This window comes from Haemaphysalis longicornis, unplaced genomic scaffold (genome assembly GCF_048455015.1).
Source record: "Haemaphysalis longicornis isolate Haplotype H1 unplaced genomic scaffold, Haemaphysalis longicornis Haplotype H1 scaffold_4, whole genome shotgun sequence".
NCBI lineage: Eukaryota > Metazoa > Arthropoda > Arachnida > Ixodida > Ixodidae > Haemaphysalis > Haemaphysalis longicornis.
Window position 1 is genome coordinate 42,886,446 of NW_027526361.1, and position 23,909 is coordinate 42,910,354.

At 46.8% G+C, this 23,909-nt stretch overlaps 1 protein-coding gene across 4 annotated transcripts in view; it reads right to left on the bottom strand.

Annotated features, from left to right (window-relative positions):
• Positions 1-5,191, bottom strand: part of LOC144178592 (uncharacterized) — a 96,774-nt gene extending 91,583 nt beyond the window's left edge. For 3 of the 4 annotated variants that reach the window (XM_077706554.1, XM_077706553.1, XM_077706550.1), the window contains exons 1-5: positions 4,978-5,191; positions 1,688-1,785; positions 790-817; positions 573-705; positions 390-477 (exon numbers count right to left, since the gene is read on the bottom strand). In XM_077706554.1, the coding sequence (XP_077562680.1) occupies positions 390-477; positions 573-705; positions 790-817; positions 1,688-1,771 (333 nt within the window). In that variant the 5' untranslated portion in view covers positions 1,772-1,785; positions 4,978-5,191. The remainder of the gene's footprint in view (positions 1-389; positions 478-572; positions 706-789; positions 818-1,687; positions 1,786-4,977) is intronic. The other variant, XM_077706552.1, reaches the window with a different exon arrangement.
• Positions 5,192-23,909: the final 18,718 nt, after the last annotated feature.

Genomic DNA, 23,909 nt, shown 5'->3' on the forward strand with positions numbered 1-23,909 from the left:
CTTTTTGGTTATAATCCCCGCCCTCTGATAATTTTCCCTCGACGATAATACTGCTGCGATTCGCTGCTCAGCGCATAACAATGAAATTATGACAGCCGATCTTCAGTCGCAGTCCCAACTACGTTTTTTTGTGGACTTGTAAAATACACCGAATGCAGCGTTGAACAATGTAAACACCGTAAAGTGCTTACATTATTTCTCACGCGACAAACAGGTGTAATTTCAAGTAATTTTGTGAAATATTTACGCCAGCTATCGTCACTGACATCACGGCCAAGAGCACTTCAATTCGCCGTTTAGCAGCGCGCAGCCAAAGTGTCATTCGGGGAGCCCGAGTGCACTCGGCATAAGTGCACTTAAATAGGCACGTTTGACAGGGCATTACTCACGACAACAAGGACGAAGGAGACGTGGTAGGCAAAGGTGTCCAGGACTAGGATGGCCTCACGAATTTCCGCATTGGTACTGTCAACCAGCCTGCAACACGAACGCCAAGCTGTCACGCTCAACGCACACAGCAGCCTTATGGCATGAATGCAAAAACAGCTCTACAAGATGGCAGGCGTGCTTACTGGGCACGGCTGTAGTACAACCCAGCGCTCCGGGCCCATATCTCGCAATCCTTGCTGAAGAACGTGCAGCCAAAGAGGAAGGGGCCGAGACAGGCAATTCGGACGAGGTGACTGTTCCCGTCTTCAGCATTTCCTGGAGTGAGAAACACAGCCAGCTTACCCACACACTGCACACAACGACCGCCAGGCAAGAAAGCTTAAAGTACTGGTCACTTACCCAACGTATAGAGCAACGACCTGGCTTCCTGCGATTGCCAACAAGGAAATAAATTATTCATCGATGATGTAAGCAACAGAGCTAAACATGAACATAAAAAAGATTTAATGATCTGCTGCAAATTATTAAAGGGACACTAAAGACAGAGCAACTTTTCGTTTGAGCTGAAGATAACCATTTTGGTATGTGTTCGTGACAAAGATATTTGTTTAGAAAAAAACAATACTCCACTGTTCCCTCCCATTTCTAGGAATATAAAAGAGCCCCGAAGTAGTCATCTTTAGGGACGCTGTCCGACACTACCAGCTAGCAGATGGTGTGAAGTTACCTCGAATACACTTGCATGGTGAACAGCAAAAGATGGCATACAGCTCGGTCACCTAATCACCATTGCAAATATTTGCACATTTTTCTTCCGCTGGCTGTGGTGCATGTTATGCGAAAAGAGTAGAACCTCACTTTCAGCCACAGAAAACACGACTACATAATAAACAACACTATCCCATTGTTGTTTTAAAAATTATCAGGCCTAATTGCTTGGGCTATGTTCAGCTGCTGTTGTAGTATCACGAAATTGAAAAAAAAAAATGAAGTTTTAAATACTTCTGGAGAGTAACCTAACTGCTTAAACTAGCTGAGAACCACCTATCTGCTACAAGTGCAAGCAGCTACAAAGGCTAAATTTTGCAGCTAAGTGTCCCCGACTCGCAAGGCACCCAGCAATTAGTGTTTTCCCTAGGAGCATGGCATTTAAAATCACTGCAACTAGTCCTTCTTTACCAGTCGGTCTTGCTATTCCACAGGATTCGTGAATAAAGTTGAAAAAGAAGAAGGGACCCACAAATTGTTGTAGGAAAAGCCAGTCCCACAAATTCACTTAAAAGGAATGCCAACACACCTCTAAGAAGGGCTCGCTTGGCGAACTGGAGCTCAGGAAACGCAGGCACTCCTGCGGGAGCTGGCTCCAATCCCCGCACCACATGCCTGGGACCTGGTCTTCACACACAGGGGGAAAAAGGGAACAAAAACGTGCCAAAAAACACGAAAAAAATTAAACAAAAGAAAAAAAAAATGAAAGGAAGAGGGAGACAGGTAAAATCAAAACCAAACGTAGCACGGATAGTATTTTGCAAATAACTGAGCTATTTGCGGCTAATAAAAATCCTGCAAAGCGAATCCAAGCTCTGAATAGGTGGAAAAAAAAAAAAAAAAAAAAGAGGCCGGTTGCAAGTGTAGTTCCAACATTTGCAATGCACACCACGCAAAACCCGCCTAACCCGATAAGTCAGTGCAGCTTCTTTGCAGGAGTGTTGTAAGCTGGGCTAGTTGGTACTGTTCCATGGCGGGTAACAGCGCAAACTAGACGAAAACTTGAAAAGGGAGAGCGCTGACTTTCAACAGCTCCTTTCAAGTGCCTGCGCATAGACCTACCCCTTACACAAAGCAAAAAGAATTCCAAGGGCCATTCCTGGTTACCAGAGTGCACCGAAAGCAGCATGCTTAAAACGCATTTTTGTTGCAGACTTTGCCAAGCTCTCTTTCGCATTGCTCTACATATCACCGATTTAAGCACAAAGCACTGCCCACTCGATGTTAATCAGGTGCATACTCTTAATGTAAAGGTGAACAGGAACACACCCCTGTCCCCACCGAGACACACAGATACGCAAGCACTTCCAACAGTGAATGAAGTAGGAATACTGCAAAGAAGCCTGTAATTTCTCATCGCAACACAAGGCAACAGTGCCAAATCTGGAAACTCAAATTTGGTTTTGCCACACTTGTGCCAGATATGGGAATCCACAACACTTTTTGGGAATGGCTACCCACCTGCAGGTCTCGCTTCTGAACGTACTATCAGCCGTTTCTTCTACCATGGGGGTGAGAATTAAAGTTAGAGCAGGCTGCTTATGCGGAGGCCACTGAGAACCAGCAAGATTAACAGGAATGACATCGCAGCACAATTGGTGGGTAAGCTGTGACTGCCTCTGCTTTGGTTAGTTGAGAAGCGACAGACTTCCTCAAACACTACGGACTATGTACGATAAACTTTGCGCTACAAACTTTCTCCCACCTGCCTGGTACTGACTAAAGAAACAGTGCTTCCATAGGGGTGCACAGGTTGGCTTAAAGCAATATTGAGTACAGTGAGCTTTGTATGTAGGTGGCTTGCGGTGGTACTGACAACGTGACTTCCAAGTTTTGCATAGAAAAAGGGCTTTTTGTAGTTAGGTCAAAGGGGGTTGGCATCACAACAGGTAATTGCTCAGTGCAATTCATGCTGTCATGGACTTTCTCACCCTGCCTGTACCGTTCAATGCAGAATGTGCTACAGAACTGGCCAATTTCCAACTTTTCTCATGCCTTCAACTCCATCTTAACGAGAGCCGACTGTATTTCGAAATGTTGCACTTTTAAGAAAGAACCCAAATCAAGAGACAAAGCAAATATGCACATTCCCATGCTGCATGTCTTACCTGCCTTGGCCCACACTCATTATGGACTAGCCCAGCAGTCGATCCTGGTTAAAAAATGTCACATCATGCCCGACATGAAGGCTTTTATATTTTAGCTCATCAGTTCACTGCCAAACCAGCTGCAAGTTCAACATTTTTTCCATCATCGTTGCAGCTATTCATTGTGACAATATATGTGCCGGAATTCCTTCACGCAGTATCAAATCCCAGAATTTCGTTGTTGCTGCTAAGAGCAAAGTGCTACAGCCGTGCACAGCTTGATAAAAAGCTGCTGACATGACAGCCCCTGACAGGTCACAGCGGGCGATTAAAACAGCACTTCATTTAGAGGGCTTTCATCACTTCTTCCAGCGGCTTTAGTTTTATATACACTGCCCTAGCGACCGCACCTTTCCTGACAGTGAGCCAGCTTAGTCGTCACTGTGCATATCAGGCAGATTCACACAAAAAGATGTCAGCTGATAAAACCAAGCACATTAGTTGATAAGACTGCAGCTCATAGTGCACTGAAATCACAGCCAAGTTCACCCATTGATAATGAATGGCCTGCACCCAGAATTGCAAAGCATTTACTTATATATAAAACTTATAAACCTATATATAAAACTTATAAAAACAAAAAAAAACTGAACAAAAGTTCTGGTTTCGAAATTGCTAAAAATTGCTACCCCAAGAACGCTTGTCGTATTTTGCGGAATTCGGTTATTTGATTTTGCTTTGCACGTAACACCACACAAGCGTTGTAAGTGGACTTGCAATGACTTACTTAGGGTTAAAAATGCAAATAGCATATGCAAGCCGTTAAATGCATTGCCGTACACAGCCTTCCTTGCCTTTTTTTTTTTTTTTAAATAAACGCGGTGCACCTTCAAGTCACCCTTACAAGAAAGAAAAAACCCAAGGAATTCTGTGGGAATCGTGTTCTTCAAAGCCAGAAATGCATCCCAAAACCACATCGGCGCACCTAAAGTTCGTCACACTGAAGTTCAAATATAATCGCCGAATAACTGCGCGCTGCTACAGAAAATTCAAAGGCGGAACACAGAGAATCCCACCATTGTGCCTTTAATACATGACAGGCAACTTGAAGCTTCTTGAAAGCAGTTTCCCAAGAGGCGGGAAAAAGTGCATAATTTGCAACTAGGAACAAATATTTGCGAGGAAGTATAACTCCACACTGCGCGAAACAAAACGTTCGTAATCATAGAAAGTACTTGCGTCAATTATACCTAACAGAAGAACCGTTAAAACGCTGCGAATAGACGTGGGAGCGCGTCTGCGAACTCCACCACAGACGCGGCCTCAAAAACGTGGTGTTTCACACCGGACGCGCACGGTGACCGCTAGATAAGCGGTTTCACGGGGAGAAGTTCGGTAGCTAAGGCAGCGCCTTGCCGGGGGGCCAGTTTGTTACAACTGAGCTTCAGGCGTCTTGCATACGCCTGTTGACATTCAACTAAAACGCATAGTTTAGGCGTTTAACGCCCCACAAACTATTAGCTGGCTCGGAAACGAAACTTTACGTCGCTCGCAATAAAAAAGAACGCCGATTTTCATCTATGAGACTATGCGCTAAGTAGAACGTCCCGTTCGAACTTTTCAACCACGGTCTCATGGTCGAGCGTCCTGTCAGTTTGGAATAACGGCCAAAACGGCCGTTTGTAAGCAACGCCATGCCGCCCTCGCGCTCATGCAGGTGTCACATACTCACCCCGCGTAACTAGCTGCGTCTTCTGTCTGGTAGTCTCTCAGCTAACTTTTGCACAATATTGACAACAAATCGCCCAATCTACGACCTCGAATGAACACCCCTCTGAATTGCCCTTAGCACAAAGCGCGCCGTGTCAACTTTGGAACACACTTATCCAGTCGAACAATAAAGCACACACAACAAAGAGATAAACGACGGCGGCAGAAAAAGCAACACCAACGCTCCTCCACCCTAGTGGCAGCGGCCTTTAAAAAAATATAGATTACGTAAAGACTTTTTATTGGTTTAAAAATATTTAAAATTACTGTTATGCACTTTGAAAATACATACAATTTTTTTTAATTTCGCATGAACCTTTTTAATCGTCAATCGTAATGCGGTGCGTACACCTATTTCAGTGACGTAAAAAGCGCGCGGGCCGGGCGTCTGCTACAGTCTGTGGCATAGCCGCGTTTCGGGGTTGCGGTACATTACTTTTCGCACGGCTCTAGCATCTCTTGGGTGCAGTATTTGCAAAATTGCTTCGTCCCCAAAATATTTAATCGCGGCCGGTATTAACACACCACGCTGTGGGGTGCCAGAGGTACAAATACTCGCAGCGCCCAGGTCTTCGCGACACTCGACGCCTATGCGAATAATTTCTTTGCCGCTAGAATGCGACTGTCATGACTTTTTGGTATTTATGTTGCCTTTTTATTCAACTTTTGGGCTCAGGGTGGCGATTGTTTTAATAATTGAAATTTTAAGCACAAATATGCGCTGTTCTCAAAGTGGCCCAAAGGGGCACTAAAGGGACCCTACAGCCGGTGGAGGGATTTCAACTAGCCTTTCAACTAAAGTGAGGGCCGGGGAAGCCAGTGGCCGGAAATAGCAGACAAAAAAGGGGAATTATCGCCGTCACTTATTTATTTATTTGTCTATTTATTTATTTGTTATTTAAAAAACTGCAGGCCACAAAAATTGCACCAAGCAGGAGTGCGAGGTGTCCCAGTAAAAATAACGCCCTAATCGTACAGGCTGGCAAAATAACAGACAGACATACAACACATTGGGGCAGTGGATCCAAATCACACTTCAATATAATTTTCAGTTGGTTTTAGTACATTACCAGACTCAAAAATAAGATACGGTAGTGATTGTGCGAAGAAAATACAGTACGCGAAATTGTTAGTGCGTGCAGTTTCCCGCTCTACATTTTTCCGCGCTACATTTGGGACATCAACATTTCGTGGTGAAAGGGCGGGATATATGCGGAACTTTGCTAAACGCTTTTCTTTCTTTTTTTTTTATATATGGAAATGCAAAATAAATGTATGCAGAAACTTTTGCTGTGTACACGTGTTTCAAAAAGGCACTAACTTTAGCACTAAGCAGGGCCAGAGACCCTCAGCAGGTTCTTTTGCTACGATTGCTGCTAAGATTTATTTCAGCTTCGATTTCGGTTAAATCTTTTTGCACGGACGTAAACATCGTCAAAAGGCTTTCGGCAGTGAATGCGTGGGCTATTAACCCTCACCTTGTCGGTGTTTATATACGATAACTAGCGTCAAAACGTTGATATAACTTGTGAAATCGGCTAAACTATGTGACCGCCCGTTAGCCGCCGTGCTGGGAACTCGCGTGAGTAGTTCCTACTGCTTCTCCTAGGCGGCAGCACCATCCCTGGCTGGAAAAGAGCCCGCTTAAATCAAAACAGTGACCGACTTGCCTGCTCAGCCACGGCCGCTCGATGGAAACAAGGTTGTTTCCGTCGAGCGGCCGTGGCTCAGCTCCTGTCACGGAAAAATTTATCTACGATGCTGACTATAGCCACTAAATAGAGGTTTAGCTTGTTAAAAAAAGCCGTCGTCCAACTAGCCTTGGACGCTGCCTGTACTCGAAGATTGCGGGCCGCCGCCTGAGAGGCGGAGGCGTACGTTTTTGTGGGATATCCCGCTCCCATACCCTCTCCTTCTTAGTTTTGGACAGAATTTTAGAGAAAACGGTAGCTGGTCCTAGGATCCAGCTGGTTTATGGTCAAATTCCCAGCTAAGACCAGCCGTGAATGACTTCGTAGGCTGGGTTCTTCACGATGTGTGACGTGATTACTTGTGTCACGCAAAAATGTAGGGGAAACGGATGAGAGAGTTTTACACTCCGTATGCTCTGTAGCCCCGAATACATGGACACGACGAGAAAGGGTCGAGTCGAATGGCGGGTTCAGCTACCTCGACCCCTCCCGCGTTTATATGAACCCCGCCCAAAGAAGCGAGCTGAGGGGAGCGGCGGGGCTCCCGGAAAATGAGCTTTTTTTTAGTGACATAGTTGAGCTCTTCGCTTCAATTCAAGCTTTGTTGCGTTATCACCTTCTCGGCCGCCACCGCCGCCATGCTATCGTCTGCTGCCATGTTACAAGTTTATGGCGTGATCACAGAAAAAGACGGTCGCGACCGTCGCTTGTATGACTTATAAGGGCAGCGAATAGCTACGCCTGATAACCGCGGAGCATACCGATGTCGCCGATTCACTCATTCGTCAAGCTTGACTTCAATCAGCGGAGTAATGCATAAAACAGTCACTTCTCATTGTTATTTTTTTCTTGAGTTCGATCATGTGACCCAGATCCTACAAGAACTCTATGCCTACAAGGAGGAGTGTGGACAAATGCCATGCATTGAATTGTCGTGGAGAGGCTTGTACTGCCATCTTATGTTGCTGTTACGCTAAACAAAAAAATTGTATTTTATTGTCAAACATAGAAGCAAACTACGGCACGTTATTTGTATGCTCCGTGATCGCTGACTTGGAAACAGTCAAAACTATTATTTCTTTCGGTAGAAAACATGCTTTAAACCACGCGTCATGCGATACTGCGCCTGCTGCAAATTCACCGACATTTCGCGGCGCCGAAGTTTCATACTGTCACGAAGCCTGAGACGACGCAGTTGTCTTGAAGAAAAACACGTTTATTGGAGCGAACTTGTGCTCCCCTAACAACTAAAAGAATACACAGGCGGCGAAGCAGCAGTCAACAAAGTGACGTGTGCGAGCGAGCGTCGACGATCGGAATGCCATGGCGAGTGCTCTGCAGGCTTTTATCGTTCGGCGCGAGTGTTTCTGGAACCGTCGATTTACATCCAGAACATTGTAGATCAGAGAAGATTATTCTGGGCTAGTGACGTTAAGACGAAACAGTCTGCTTATCTAAATGAGATAGCCCGTGCGGCATAAAAATGAAGAATGCGAGACGCGCTTCTCTTGACACAGATAACAGGGCCGGGCGTGGCCGGGCAGTAAAAACAAACAATAAATAAACAAACAAACGGATACATGGTTCGCGGCAATACCAACACCCAGTTAACGCAAAACAAACCTGCGTAAATCCTCAGGATGTCCGGCTCTGGACATTTCAGCATCCTCAGGTTGTTCAGATCTTATCCTCAGCCAGTCCAGCGTTTGTTTGTCCGTCCAGCGTACATCCTCAGAACGTCGTCAAAATGATGCCGCTGGACAATTTTCGTACACTTCCAGGACAAAAATTTTGTTCGTTTTTCTAAGGCTGAAGTTACCTACAAGCTAATGCAACAGGCCTCACTACACAAATCAGGCACGTCCTAAATGATTACAGTAGAACCTGGGGAAGCCGTGCCAGCAAGGGAGGCAAAAACACTGCATCTGAAAAGACGGCACGGGTAACCCAAGAAAACTAAAGCGGAGTATATATGCTAGCTGAAGCCCAACAGACGAAGCCTGGATGTTCGAGCAAAACCGCATTACCAGTTCTCGGTGTAAAATTTTGTTTCAGTTTCACGCAAAGGGAAGAATCTTTCAGGTGCCCCAGAGAGGCGTGGCTTGTACGAGCACAACGTAAACCCCCTGAAGGTGAAAGGCGTCACGGGACTTCTCTCTAAAAGCTTTGGATAATTATGGCAGCTGCATAAAGAGTCGAAGTAGTACTTTTCTTACTTTTTGAGTAGATTCCAAGATAAAGAAATGGCAGCTGTCAAACAGGAAGAGAGCGAATGTTGCGAAGAAGACACTTCTGTCCGCATCTATAGTCGTGCTCTCAGCACCCAGTGACCTCTGTTCCAGTGCAGCAAGGGATTGCAGCTGAAAAATGACAGTCATATTACTACTTTTATGCAGGTTACTTTAAAAAAGTCCTTAAGTGATACTTTTCCAGATGTTTTTCACTAGCAAAGACCTGTGCAATAAACCACTTTTTATCCAAAATTGGTCAAATCCTGCGTGTCACATCAATGTGTGCCAGATCCGGACTTTACAAGTACTTACCATTGAGGGAGGTAATGCAGCCACATTTCTATTTCAGTGCTCAAATAAGATCCTTTCCTCCCTTCTACACCATGGCAAACAATTATTTCAGCAGTTGCCCCCGTTATTTTGGTGGCAACAAACGACGTTTTTTCTCGATTCCACCCAAAGTGGACTTGGCTAATTTTGAAAAAAAAAAAAAAGAAACTTTTTCTTAGCTGTTTTTCTTTTATTGCCGAAATTCTGATGCAAATTCTAATACACGTATATGCTTATGGCCACTAATAGACCTATCAGTCTGTATTAGTCTATTAGGTCCATCAGTATGTATTAGTCTATTAGATCTATCAGTCTGCATTAGTCTATTAGGTCTATCAGTGTGTATTAGTCTGGTAGGTCTATCAGATTGTGTTAGTCTGATAGGTCTGCCAGAGTGTAGTTCTATCAGAACCAGTGGCAAGTTCGAACAAAGCAATGAAACATGGCAACACATTTTATTACCAGGGTACACAGGCAATCTAGGATAAAACCAGCGCGAACTCGGACGAAGACGAAGGAAGTGCAACACAAGTACAGCCGCTGGTCTAACAACTAAATTTTAATATCAGAAAGGGTGAATATAAATACTGAACACAAACAATAAAGTTTCGAAGACTTTCTGATTCAGCACGACGACCCATTCGCAGCGGCACTTGAGGGGCGCAGGAAATTTGTGCAGCGAATAGACTCCACACATGCAGACACTTCTTTTGTCGTGGTGCACTTCACACGTTTCTTGTATGAGCACTTTGCGCTTGTGCTGATTGTTGGTGCAGCGAACGACGGCCTAATGACGCCCGGACAGGTAGCTTCTGTACATTGCCAAGAAAAGGCAATGACGGCAGCCTGCCCAGAATGAAGAAAATAAACGTCAATTCTGAGAAAAGTTTGGGCGTTCGTTCTGCTGGCGCGGCAAAACATTGCCTCACAGGCAACCCCCGTCAGGACAAAGCACGCGTAGGGTGGCATGCCGTCTTACCGGGTTGAGAACGGAATTAATGGGCAAAGATAACAGCTCTCCGACGCTTAAACGTTCCCCTTAAAGCACTGTTAAACTTCGCGATGCTGACATACTGAATAAGTGACACGGCACGGCGCAACAGCACGTGGCTGCGCTGTCATCTGCTCGTTCCGTAGTCTCCGAGAAATGACGGCGCCCAGTGCACAGTGAAAATTCTTGTGTATATGCTTTGTAAATTTGTTGTGTGTGTATCATATTTCTATGGTCGTTGGTGCAGTCGGACTTCAGTGACTAGGCTCTCCAGTGGACTCCTGTCACGATCACAGAAGCGTCGCCTCACATTACACTACGATGCATTTACTTGCGCAATAAATCACCGCCAGCAGCATATTTTGCATACTTGTGTGATCACGAGGAGGCTTGGGCAGTACTGGTTTTAAATTAATGCTACACATTTTAGCATAAAGGCTGTACCTAGTGGAGATTCTAAGGGTACACAAAGTGACATACCTTGGTAGAGAGTCAGCATCACAAATGCCTCAGGGATGGCAGTACAAGCCCAGGCCCCTCCTTTCTCAAACACCCTGTGCGTAACACCTAGCAAAAAAACGCATGGCTAGAAAGTAGTCCTCAAAATGTCCTGACGTCATACAGTAGTCATGTGAATGTACTCTAATTATCTTTGGCTTCTTTTTGAGGACGTTCTGAGGATGTCCCGAGACCGGACAATAGGACCTTTTTAGTACCAATTGAGTATCAAAAAGGACGTACTGAGGACATCATTATGTCCTCAACAGAACGTCCTCGGGATGTGCTCAGGATGTGTTTGCGTTGTCTGGGATAGCATGAAACACTATGGGTTGGGGAATTTTTTTGCCCTATTTCGCGGCAAAAGCAGCCGCCATTTGCAAGCTGTTACGTCTTACCACATCATGTTTACGCAGCCTACAGCTGCCAATGTGTGACGCAAACATCCTATTCAAATGTTTACGTTACGTCACATCTTTTTAGCCATGTTTTCAGCCAATCACAGAGAGGGCGTGGCCTGCAGGCTGCAAGCCATAATGTTGTTGAATGGCAAAGACAGGCCTACGTTACCATGTCCGCTACATTTCGTCTATAGTTTTTCCTTGCCAGCCGAGAATTGTGCACTTCACGTAGAGAGAAATAAGGCAAACTTCAGAACTGTTGACAGTGAACGTCATGAACGTCAGAATGACGAAAGCACACACAACCGCTTTGTCAACCGGAAGCACGTGACCAAAATTAAAAGCCAATCAGAAAAGACTTCCGGCAAGTTCCCCAGTTCCCTGGGAATTCGTGCAGTCGAGAATACGGTTCCAAGATCACAGTTTGTTACCCCAATGGGAGTGAAGCCAATCCCAATCCAATCCGTAGCTAGCCAGGTGGCTTAGAATTCAAAATGGCGTCGCCCTGGAGTCGCACCGTGGCTCTATCACAGAAAATTTAAAATTATGTCAAGCGGACTCCCTCGCGAGGCAAATCATGGACCGTGGGGAGTATGAGCATTCATACGCCCTTCCTCCATACAGTGCGGCTACCGACCGACTCCGGTTATGCCGACTAACCAGAAAAACAATGCCGACATCTCATCTTCTACTAGACGCAGAGGAGGCCAGAAATATTAGAAAAATCCAGACCAATACCTACACACTTATGTCCAGATTAGCACTTATGTTTCCGGATAAGTACAACGAAGAATGCCATAAATGCCATCAGAAGGCAGACCTCTTCCACACTGTATGGAACTGCCCGACCATATGGCAACAGAACAACTACAACACATCAATAGCCTCCTGTGAAGCGGCACTGCCCAGCTCAAACATCTCCAGTAGGCGAGAACTACTGGAAAGAGCCAAGCTAGGGGCTTCCGCCACTGGAGTCCTGGAAATAGGATTCCAGCCTTAACTCCCCCCCCCCCCCTTCTACCTTTGTTGTGAATAAAGTTTACCACCACCACCACCACCATCGAATTATGTCCGAAAAATCGAACTTTTGGCTTTATTTTGTCCGAGATATCTATTGTTCATATACATTACTTCTTTGGAACAACTGGTGCTTCTTCGAGAAAGTCAGGAATACCAGCAAGTACAAATTTTCTGGAGTCCGATAAAACGGTCGGCTACTGTATGAAGGTTTAACGGCCTATTATTAAAAGCATTCTCGTGTCAGGTTGAAATGACCCATAAAACGTCATACATGGGTAGACGGGATTCCTGATCCAGTCTTCATTAAACTTCCTTAGCATTTTAATATTTGAAGTCCTTTCAGGGGGTTAATTCCCAATTAGCGCGTGAGCGGGAAGCTGCTCCATAGTTATAATTGGTTATTCTTTGCATAGCAAGGTTATGGCTAGTTGCTTTGTTTAGCGACTTCACCCTTAATTCATGCCTAATAATTCACTACGCATGCGCAGCGACTGAGTAAAGGGCGAATGAGGCAGTGCCAGGGTGACTTCTGTTAGCAAGAATGACGACCCTGCTCGGCTTTCGTTCGCTCAGCAGGCGAGCGGCTCTGCGTAGGCCCAAGGCGTATGTGCGTAGAGGGCCCTTTTCTTTCTTGCTGGCTTGGCATTCATTCCCTCAGAAGGCGCTACGAGTTTTTCGCTTATGGCATATCAAGCGCTATCGCGCTCAGAAAAAAATAATAAAACCGACGCAGCTACATTAGAGAATGCTGCCAAAAGGCAAAAAAATCCCAAAATGAGACTCTGTCACACGCCATTCAGGAAAGCTTTACTTTTCAAGAGCGACTTTTTGAGCAATGGTGCTATCAGAGAAATGCGATAGCATGATGCCCCCACGATGCAAAAAAAAAAAAAAAAAGAAGGTGCGTTGTCAGCATCGGATGGTACAAAACCTCTAGCGCAGTCGACAAGGTGGGTACGTGCGAAATACTTCAAGGGTATCATCTTCATTACCATTTCCATTTTCGACTTCATCACTGGAAAGCCGCCCGCCGCGGTGGCTCAGTCGCCAAGGCGCTGTGCTTTTGGGTACGAGGGCGCGGGTTAGATCACGGCTGTGGTGGCTGCTTTTCTGATGGAGGCGAAAGGCGAAAACACTAGTGAGTCTAGGTTTGCCCAGGTGGTCAAGATTAATCCGGAGCCCTCCACTACGGCGCGCCTCGGAGCCCAGGTGTAGCATCAGATCGCTAAACCCGACAATCAATCAACAGTCACGACATACCTACCATAAGGCAATCAATCGCACAGCTTCAATTAAGATGCACATAAAGCTTTTGCAATCCCCCACGTAAGCACTCTTAAGTTTATCCCGAATTTTTCGAGCTGATATTTCTGCAACAGCTAGGTTGAATTCGTATATAGGCCATAATTATTGCGTAATTTGGGATTTCATCGCCGTACATTTCCTTGACGTTTCTATTTTCTTCTCTGGAAAAATAAATGAAATTCATTAGAACATCACAATCATCACCATTTACACCACTGCACGCGGAGAATACCACGCAAACGAATGGCAATGAACTCGGAACAGGGTTATCCCATATATGTAGCTCAGACCCCCCCCCCCCCCCCCCCCCCCGCGGCCATTCCGGCTCACGGCATCTGGCATGCCCCGCAACGACACTGACCACCGACCTATTGAGTCCTCGCAGAAGCCCGGAAGTCGGGACCGGTGCGAAAAGGCTTACGCCGGGCCGCAGCAGACCTCTGCGGGACCACAGAACTGCCAGGTGGACGAAGAGGGGGGTGGTGATGTTTTTCGGGGGGACGTGAGGGCCCTGGTTGACTGCCAACCGTTCACACTGCAGAGTCTCGACACCCCACCGGTTCTTCAGGAGAGACAGCGCATCAACCACACCGGCGTGCCATTAGGTCCCAGGAGCACGGAAAGAGACCAGCGGGAGGCCTACCGCCCACCCAAGGTAAAGCTGAAGACACTCAAGCAGCAAGAGAAAGGCACGTTGCCAGCTCACGCCTTTGCCGTCATGACCGTGTTCTTCCTGCAACAGTGTAAGCCTGTCGTGCTGCCTGTTCTACACGAGGTGAAAGCGTGCGATGAGTCGGAGTCATACGTGAAGCCTAAAGATCTGAAGGGCCGGTGGGCGTGCGAGAATTACCGCTCCGTGGGCCAGTTGTGGGTTGAGCTCCGGCGCTTCTATACCGTCGAGTTCAAGCTCAACATACACGGCGTGTGTAACAGGAACTCCCAGCCCATTCTCATCACCGAGAAGAAGTGGAACAAGCGCTACATTGCTATCGAAGATCCATACTCGTCAAAATGTAACCTGGCCCGTTCCATCCCGAGCGAGTGGGTGTACCTGTTTGTGAAGGGCTGCCTGCGCTCGTCAGCCGTCTACTTCCTACTGCCCCAGCTCCGGTCGAGGCCCATGTTCACCATGCTGCCGGGTCCGCCCCAGGCCCAGTCTGACCAGGAAGAGTGATCCACAGGAGAGGCTGCATTTTATGGATGCGTGCGCCTGCTTGCTTGAGTTTTGAAACGCTGCCGATTTTTGTTAGACTGCTGAGCTCATTCTTCGCTGCCTCTTAGCTTTTACATTCTGTAATAATTATCGTGTGTCAGTTCGGCTAAATTTTTCATGCATCCCCGTCTAAAGGGACAACAGGAACACCGCAGAAACCGAACAAGGACTCCTGTCGTATGAGAAAATACTTCGTTGTGACAATACGACAAAGCTATTTGTTGTTACGGCACACATTTATGTCGCAACGACAAAATCAATTTTTTCAATGACAAACGTTTCTGTAATCACAGCAGAACTGACTTTCGCTACGAAAGCCACCAGGCTGTCGTGACATGGCCAGCTGCCAGAATCGCGACACAATAATACGACAAGACGGCAGTACGACACGCAACAATGCGAAGAACTACAGGAATTTTCCTTGCTGTCATTTCGAAGAAAGAAAAAGAGCTCCGTAGCCCAGGGGTAGAGCCACGGGGTGTGACGCGAGCGGCCTGGGTTCAAGCCCCAGCGGTTGTTTTTAAAGCGAAGCTTTGGTGTCCTCACTGATGCCGTTGTACGCCAATACACCTTACAGGAAAGCCAACTTTCTCTGACGATGATGATGAATGATCGAGGGTGAAGTGAAGGAAAAAAAAAACAAGCTTCCCGAGGTCGGAATCAAACCAAGGCCCCTCGCGTTATGAAGCCGGCGTCTATTTGACCGCTCCATTTGGACTTTTCTTTGCAACGATAACTTTATTTACACATAAATATGCACGTTACCAAGAAGGTTACACATGATTCAGCACTGCAGTGTCTACGACAGCGGGTGTGCCGTTTACATTTTTTGTGGTGGTGAGGTGGCAATGAACATCAATCCAGGAAGAAAAACACGGAACAACAAAGGAGCAATGACAAGAGCAACACAGGCTATACAGTAACAAAGGCTAAAGAAAATCTGTGCGACTAATAAGTCGAGGGTAATATCTATTGTATATACAACTGAAAATAAGGTTGACTTATTTCAACCAAGGTATGGTATGGTCGAAAACAAGGTATGGTTGAAGCGAACTCCAAGCAGCTGGTATCGACACGCGCCGTGCACCCCAAAACCCAAACGTTAGGCCTACGGAATGCACACCCGAGAGTGGTTCGTACCTCCAGAGTTGCACATACTCCCAGTGTGTGATTGGCCAACCAAAGTATCCATCACGAGAAAACTTCGAGTTCTACCATCATCGTCGTTAGACGGAGGGTTGCATGGTTTTTTACAAGTAATTTTTCAACTGTAAAACGTTAGAAAAAATGGCAGCAACTCCACTCCGTGGATGATGGCGAGGGTGCGGAGTACGGGGACTCGAAATGACATCCAAGTTGCGCCCCGAGTGACATCCGAGTGACATCCGCCATTCGATTGGAGCCTTGAGTTGCACCTTGATAATTCCCCAAATAAAATTGCAACTGATGGCTCAAATCGAATTTCTCTTGATTTTCGCTTGATTTTCGCTTGATGGTGGTGTGCGCACGGACGGACGCGGACGGACTTTGGGAGGTCATAAGGTACTCCGCACCGTTACAGGCGAGGGAGTAAGCCGTTTGACTCTCGGGTAATAACTCATGGTTGTAGCCCATTGGGTGAGACGACTGCCACTAACTCTGTCTGGTTTACTAGACACAGGCTCGAACCCTGCCGGTGCCTGTGTGATTTTTTGCGATTGTACGGACATTGTGCGGTCCTAAGGTACTCCGCACCTAAAATGTTTCCTTAGCTAAATTCTATGTTTTATTTTCGTAAATAACGGTGGTTTAGGGGCGGGGCGCGGCAAATCAAAGCGGTTAATTACGTTCTACATCGCACCAGAAGTGCCTGGATTGGGCTTATTTTGGAACGGAAAAGCTCGACCCTCAGGCTGCTTGCGCACCGGTATACCGACCGAGCGACTTTGTTGACTGACTGATTACCCGTTTTATAAAGCGTCATACACCTCATTCTAATACACTTCTACAGGTGTATTCAAGTGTGCAACGAGCACTACCATAGTCTCTAGAGTACGTGCACAGAATTATTGTGGTTGACCCTTCCAAGGCTTGCGCACTAAAGAAACTGCTAGAAGATAACCAGCTTTGCGGCTATAAGCCACATCACCGCTTCGTGGTGTGGAATGACGCTCCGCGAAAGGGAAGAAGGCTTTGCGCTACCTTGATGCGAATATTATTCTCCTCCCATTCCAAAACTCTATACACGTCATTCTTTACTCTAGAAATCTCCTTCTCAGTGTTAAAAACAGCCCGATTTAAAGAAAACATAAAAATTTATTAAGCAGTCGCGTTGCTGCCGGCAGGCTAGAAATGACGTCGGGTTTCTTGCGAGTAAAATCGCCCCAGCAAATGCACTTGACGGCCATCATAAAGCGCTGCTTCGCCATCGCCGTGAATCGGCGCTGTCATTTGCGCAGAGATGGCGGGAAGATTCTCAAGCCAAGTGGGCATAAGGAGTGCTGGATTGCCCTCATCTGGGATGGCGCTGCTAAGGTGTCTGCTATCATTTCTGATATGAGCGGGAAAACTACGTGCCGGCTACCGGTTTATTAGGGGTAGCAGAAAGAGCTGTGTACGTCGAGACACCTTCAGTTAATGACAGTTTGCAGGCTCCACGGTAGTACCGATCTCGAGGACGACGGCCGTATTCCGAGGGAGGCGAGATGCATGGCGTCCGTGTACCGGGCGGTGTCAGTGCACATTAAATAACCCCAAATTTTTAAAAATGGAACCCGGAGGCACTTCACGTAATGCGCAAACGCTTCTGAAACTGCAATGCGAACTGGGCCTGTAAAACTAAATTTTACGGGTGTAATGAAATGGGCTTATAAAATTTTTGTAGTGATAAATATTCGTTGTTTCACTCTTCCGGAAAGTGCGTGATACCGCAACGGGTTCGTTTTCACCTTGATGGTAGAAATGCAGCCGACGCGATGCCGACGGTGCGCTCATTCCAGCTGCGCGCCCTACCGCGCCTTGGTCACCAACGCCGCCCGTAGCATCGGCGCGCTGTGGAGTCACGTTTCCGCCGCCGGTACTCACACCTCCCCATTCTAGCCACCTTAGCGCTGCGGCATGGGCTGCTCCTTTGGAGCGCTTCATCACATGGGTTTGATTTCTGGTCATGGAGGGCGCGTTTTAGAGGCAGCGAGAGAGAGAGAGTCAGGGAGACAGAGACAGAGGAGAGAGATAGCGAGAGGGAGGGCAGGGAGGGGGGTAAGGAGAGGAACGGCTGGAGAGAAACGTGATACTTTTCTCTCTAGCTGGCTGCAAGCTAAACAATACACAGTATTGTAGCAACCGGTGGCGCTAATACAAGCACGGTGACAATTTTAGCGAATCCTTTAGATAACTGCTACAAGTTACAGGAAGGCTGAGCCGCAGGCGCGCCGTCACGCGGACACGCCGGCAGACGGGCACGCTCACACACTCGCGAAAGCAATGACCCTCGTATCGACGTCGGCCGCCGTAAAAGAAAGCGTTCCGAGAACCCGTTCCCAGGACAGGCGTCACAGGGCCGGGACACGCGTTACAAAGAAAGGGCTCGCATGGTAATATGCTATAAATGAACCCGTAGAGGCAGCAGACTATACCGCTTAGGGTTTACCGCGTAAAAGGACACGGCTAACTTATGATTAGAGACCGTATTTTAGGCACATGCCTATTTTGTCTCTTGCGCCCCCATCAACCCCGTGTTCCAGGGGGTCAGGGTCTCTCAAGCTGTTTCCAAAGCTTTTTACCTGTCTTCCTCGTAACATTTTATTGTGGCGGAATAAATTTTAATTTCAATTTCAATATATGAGATTGAATTTTTCCTTCGCGCTCTTTGCCCTTAGTCGACTTTGCGCCATAAAAACTCAACCATCATCATCATCATAGCCGTCGCCGTCGTCGAGCCTGAGTTGGAGGTTAAGAAGGGATTTTATAGTGTTTTAATAGCGCCTATAAGTTCCTTTTTTGGCGTTTGTGCCTAAACGCCCGTAAATGCCTAAAAGTGCCTATTTTAAAAATTGGCGCCTATATGAATAATATATAGCTTCAAGCTTCGCTTTCTAGTGCAGTTTGAGATGTTTATTCATGTTGCTGGGCAACATTGACTGTTTTTAACTCTATATGGGGCTCACCTTCGTCCGCTAGTTCAACCAACTCCCGGAAAACAACAGCTAGAAGCAGGACCGGCTCATTCTTAATGACAAGAGGCACAACTTTGAATCGCAAAATCTGGAGATGGTGGTAGCTTGCTATTGTATCTAGAATTTTCACAGCGATTCTTCGTCTACGTTCCGCGTGCTCTACAAACAGATTTCTTTAAACATGTGCAGTCACATCCCCAATTCTAGAGCCATACTCAAGTCCAACTCTATTTTAAACAGAATTCGGTAGAGCAGCGAACCGTCTTTGTTAGCAGATCACCCCGATATTGAAGAGCCAACGGCGAAACATCACTATAGGCAACGGCATTTCTTTATGCCTTAAAATTCCGACGGGCTCTAAAACACGCATTTCCATCAAAAATCTGTTCTGCTGACTAATACCTTTTGAAAAATGATCTTCAAATGTGGAATAGCATTTGGCAGTGTTGGGACGTCTTGCCTGAACAATTCTGATGATATCACTGCATAGCTTGTAATCACTGGCGAGGTACGCATGCAGGCAACCATTATTGGTTACCTCTGGCTCCGCGGGATTACTTATCCGTGCTAAGCACGTGATTTGTGTTGAACGTTCCAAACTCTACCCACCGAACGCAAAGTAATGCCTCGAGTCCAATGTGATTGCGATTAATAACATCTCTGTTGACACCACCGTTGAGAACCGCGTTGAAACGGAGCAGACGACGCACGCCTGTGCTTTTTTTCTTCTTCGGCGTGCGGGCGCAGTGGCACAAGCCGCGCCATGTCCGTGGCCATTTCCAGTGTTGCCAAGCGAAGAAGTTTAAGCGAAGCTTAAACTTTTCAATGAATACCACCTATAGGAGAAAATAGCCAGAGTTGTACCTACCAGTCCTCAGGAAAGGACATGCAAATTGCTTAATACATCCACATCTCTATTGCGTTTATTATTTGTGTCTGCTAGCTCTTATTAGGTCATAATTTAACTGCATCACTCAGACATGCAATAGCTTTTTTCAATCCGTATTCCCAGCTATTTGGTATTCTTTTTCTATTTCATGCCTATTTCACTATATGCGACGCTCGAGCAAGGGACAGGGGCCATTGAACATGAATGCGAGCAGTGCGCTCGTTGAACTAGGTCAATGAATCGTTGTTAGTCCACCATTTTAGGAGACAATTGAACGGTTACGTTAACCGTTCGCGTCCTTGTGCCATCGTAAACAATAGCATTTTTCGTTTTCCCATCGTAGAGACAGGTCGCGCACGTCTTCTTTGAAATTATTTCCATTTATGTATTCGCGACGTTGGAGGCCTGAAACGTTGTTTTGCCTGCCTAATTTATGCGCCTAAAACACGCTTTTTAGACGCGACGCATCTCTTTAAAGGGCCAGACACATGTCCGTCTTTGCAGCCGGTTTTCGGCTCCGGTAAACGTTCCGGAAACCGCTCCCCGCCGCCGTTTGGTGGAATTGGACACACATGGTGCGCGGGCGCCGTTGACGCGTCGGGCCGCTCAGCTCCGCCCCGTTCCGTCGTGCGTGCATGCAGCCTTTGGCAGCCCGCACAGGGCCGCATTGACGCTTGAAGGAGTTCGCCTGGGTGCCTCGCGATGCTCGTGATTTCCTCTCGTACGTGATTGTTGCTTTAAGTAATTGGGGTCAATTACATTCAGTAATAGCTTAATGGATATGATTGGCGAAGCGGAGTTTTGAAAAACATTTTAGTTTTTGTAGTACATTTTAGTACTACAAAAAAAAAATAATCACAACAGTGAACATACTAAAATTATGTCCTACATGTGCTCGAAAACGAAGACGCAACTTAAAAAGCCAACAAAAGAACGTTAGAATTACGAAAAAAAAATTGAGGAGACGAGCCAGCCATGTAACGCCCTCCCTGCAGTTCCACAAAAATGCATAACTCACGGAAGTAACACATTTAGTCGTTGTAATAGCGTCATGAAGTAAATGGTCAAACAGAATATCCACCCATATACACAGCACAACAATTTCGCAAAAATTGGGACGAAATTTTAAAAAATGCATAGTTACATATATTCCGAAAAACAAAGACTCAACTAAAAAATCCGGAAAAGAACGACGGAAACACGAATAAATAATCGCGCAAACGGACGAAACCAGCCCTACGCCTGTCATCCGCGGAAAAACACACTATTGGTCAAGTGAATGCGCTTAATCAGTATAATGATGCAATTTAGATCATTGGCGAAAAGAAACAAAATAAAAAAATCAAAATAAAATAACCCAACGTATTAGGCTACTCATAGCCAAATCTCGCTCTCAAAAACTCAATGAATACTAGCGGCGTAAGAATGCTAGGCATTATTGACAATTATCTGGATTTCTACAAATCCTTTTCTCATTCAACGTGGCAAGAATATGGTTTAGGTGGTCGTTCTTTTCACATGAACTTTAATAAAACCACCGAATCAACCACGATAAAGAAAGCCTTCACTGACTACGCGGAGAAAAAAAAACACTGCAATGCCGACACTTCTCAGAGATGTTGCTCTTAACTTTATGCAGCGTGGTCTTTTGCAGTTACAAGGCAGGCGAAAGCGATACGCAGTTGTTTTTTGATCCCATACATTTGCTTCTGCTCGTACCAGAGATATCAGCAGATCGTTTTCGGCGATGCGGGCCGCCCTTGAGCTACTCATGGCTGCGGCGCAGGAGAAAGCCACCTCGCGAAATCCAGGAGCGGAGGACACACCGAATACAGTCTCCAGTTTGAAACCCGCGCGAAACGTCATGAATGACGCTTCCGCGCCTCGTGCTGTTATTGGCTGCCGCTTCCGGCCAGTTAATTGCCCACACGTTTGACGCGTGGCAGCGGCGGCAAATATCTAGCAGGTTTGACGCATGCGGAGAGCCGGTTTTGGGTGCCAGGCGGGGGCCGTTCCGGCTACCGGAACGGGGAATCGCGTGCACAGACGCGTCCCTCTCCGCCCATGTGTCCCCCGCTTAACTCGCCTTGTCCCTCCATGCATGCATCCGGCGTCCATCCGCACGCCTCTTCCCTATTCTCCTCGCCACGCCGGCTGCGCGGTAACGCCGCTCTCACCGCAGCGCCATCTTGCGTTAGCGCTCACTCCCCTCGCCATGCCAGCTGTGCGTCAGCGCGCTTTAGCGCTCGGTTAACACATGCGCATGCGCTACTCTCTCTCATTCCCCTCACCGTTAACGCGCGGTACATATAAACGCGATAACTGCGCCGCTCCGCTCAGTCGCTCCACCGCCGCCACTCCGATGACATCTGATGACCACCGATGATTTGAATGGAGACTAACAGGTCTGCTACCACGATGGTTAGCGCAACCGTAACAAGCACCGCCCAGATGCGTCGCATCACCGCATGGTTTCCCCCCGCGGAAAGATGTGGTCAATTTTTTAATACCTAAAATCCGGCCTGTATGCATGATACTCGTTCAGTTGGAAAACTTGTAATTCTTGTATACGCCTCGAGCGCGGCCTATAGGGGCGCCACTGAAATCCCCCTAGCGGCCCGTTTCGAAAGCAGGCGCGGGAGTCCACGGCCTCCGCGATCGGCTGCCGGCGGCGCGCCGGCGCGCCGCCGGCAGCCGATCGCGGAGGCCGTGGGGAGTCGGCATCCCGCTCCCCAGGGCCGCCGCTGCTTTTGCGGCACGTCCACGACTGAGATTTACCGTGTGTGGGCGTTTGAAATCCATGTTTATGTGGAGCAGTCGCTCTGTTCGCAAATGAGGTGTGTTTACGAGAGTGTAAATGTTTCTGACGCGAACTTAGTGTGGTATATTCGGTCTGTATAAGCGCCAGGTGTGTGTCACAGGTCAGCGGCGCGGAACCGGCGTGTGATGGAGCCGATTGTAGTTGCACTGACCTGAATTTACTCTCCGTAACCACCGGTTCCTCAGATGTTCATGCTACGGGTATACGATTTAAATTGGTTTTGTGCGCTTACATAATCAGCGGGGCACTCATACCTGACAGCACGCCAGTTATGTTTGCCAATATTAAATCTCAGATATTGATCACCACCATTTACAAGCCATTCTGTGTTAATTTCGGGAATATTCAACAAAAGAACGATGGACAATGCATAATTATACTCGGGGATCAGCACATGACAAAGTCGTCTTGTCGTGAGGTGAGCGCTCGCAAACATTCATCTGCTCCTCTGCGAGCAGCGCGGAGATGGGCTGAGAATATAATCTGCGTCCGCGACTAATGCTTCTTCGAAATATAGTCATATGGCACAGGGAGCCCGTAGAATAAAGCAGAAACTGAAATAATAGGGCCTTATCACATACCACTCTCTTCCAACGACACCTTTCATCGCTTGTTGAACAGCCTACCCTGTATACTTCCAAAAATGCGGCCGCCGTATGATCAGCTGTTCGTTGAAGTAGAAAAAGAAAATGAAAGTGAACGCGACATTTGTGTGTGTGATTACTAAAACGTTCATTGCTTGATTTCGCTCCGCATATAATCAGCCTGCGCTGATTATATGAGTGGGCCGTGAACTGGCGCTCCAGATTAATATAGATCCTACAATTGTGTACACAGAAAGCACGACTTCTTTTTGCTCGTAAAAAACACACACCAAAAAGGCGTTTTTTGTGTGTGTGTGTGGTGCGGTCGAATTACAGCCACAATAATGCTGATTCTCGGAATTGCCTTTTTTTTTTTTTTTGCGCAAGACTTAGTCCCCTGTCAAATGCGCTCGGGGCTGCGCCGCTTGTGTAAGGATGCGTTTTCATACACACCTGCCATCTCTACTTTTAACTTGTTAAAAAATATCCCCGGAAAAAGTTATTGCCATCATGTCATGCAAGTGGAGGGAGATAGAACGAAACAAACATCAGCAGTAAGGATACAGTGGCTGGAGAAGAACCTCGGTCTCATGCATGATAGATGGTACACGGCTACCGATTCCTACACTCTTAAAACAAAGTTCGTGACACTTACTAACAGAACGCTTAAGGGTTAGTTGTCGCAGTATTCACTAGGCACTTAGTGCTTTTACTAACTGGCCATGCATAACCTAATAAAACGCTACGCGTGGCAATGTGGATCGGG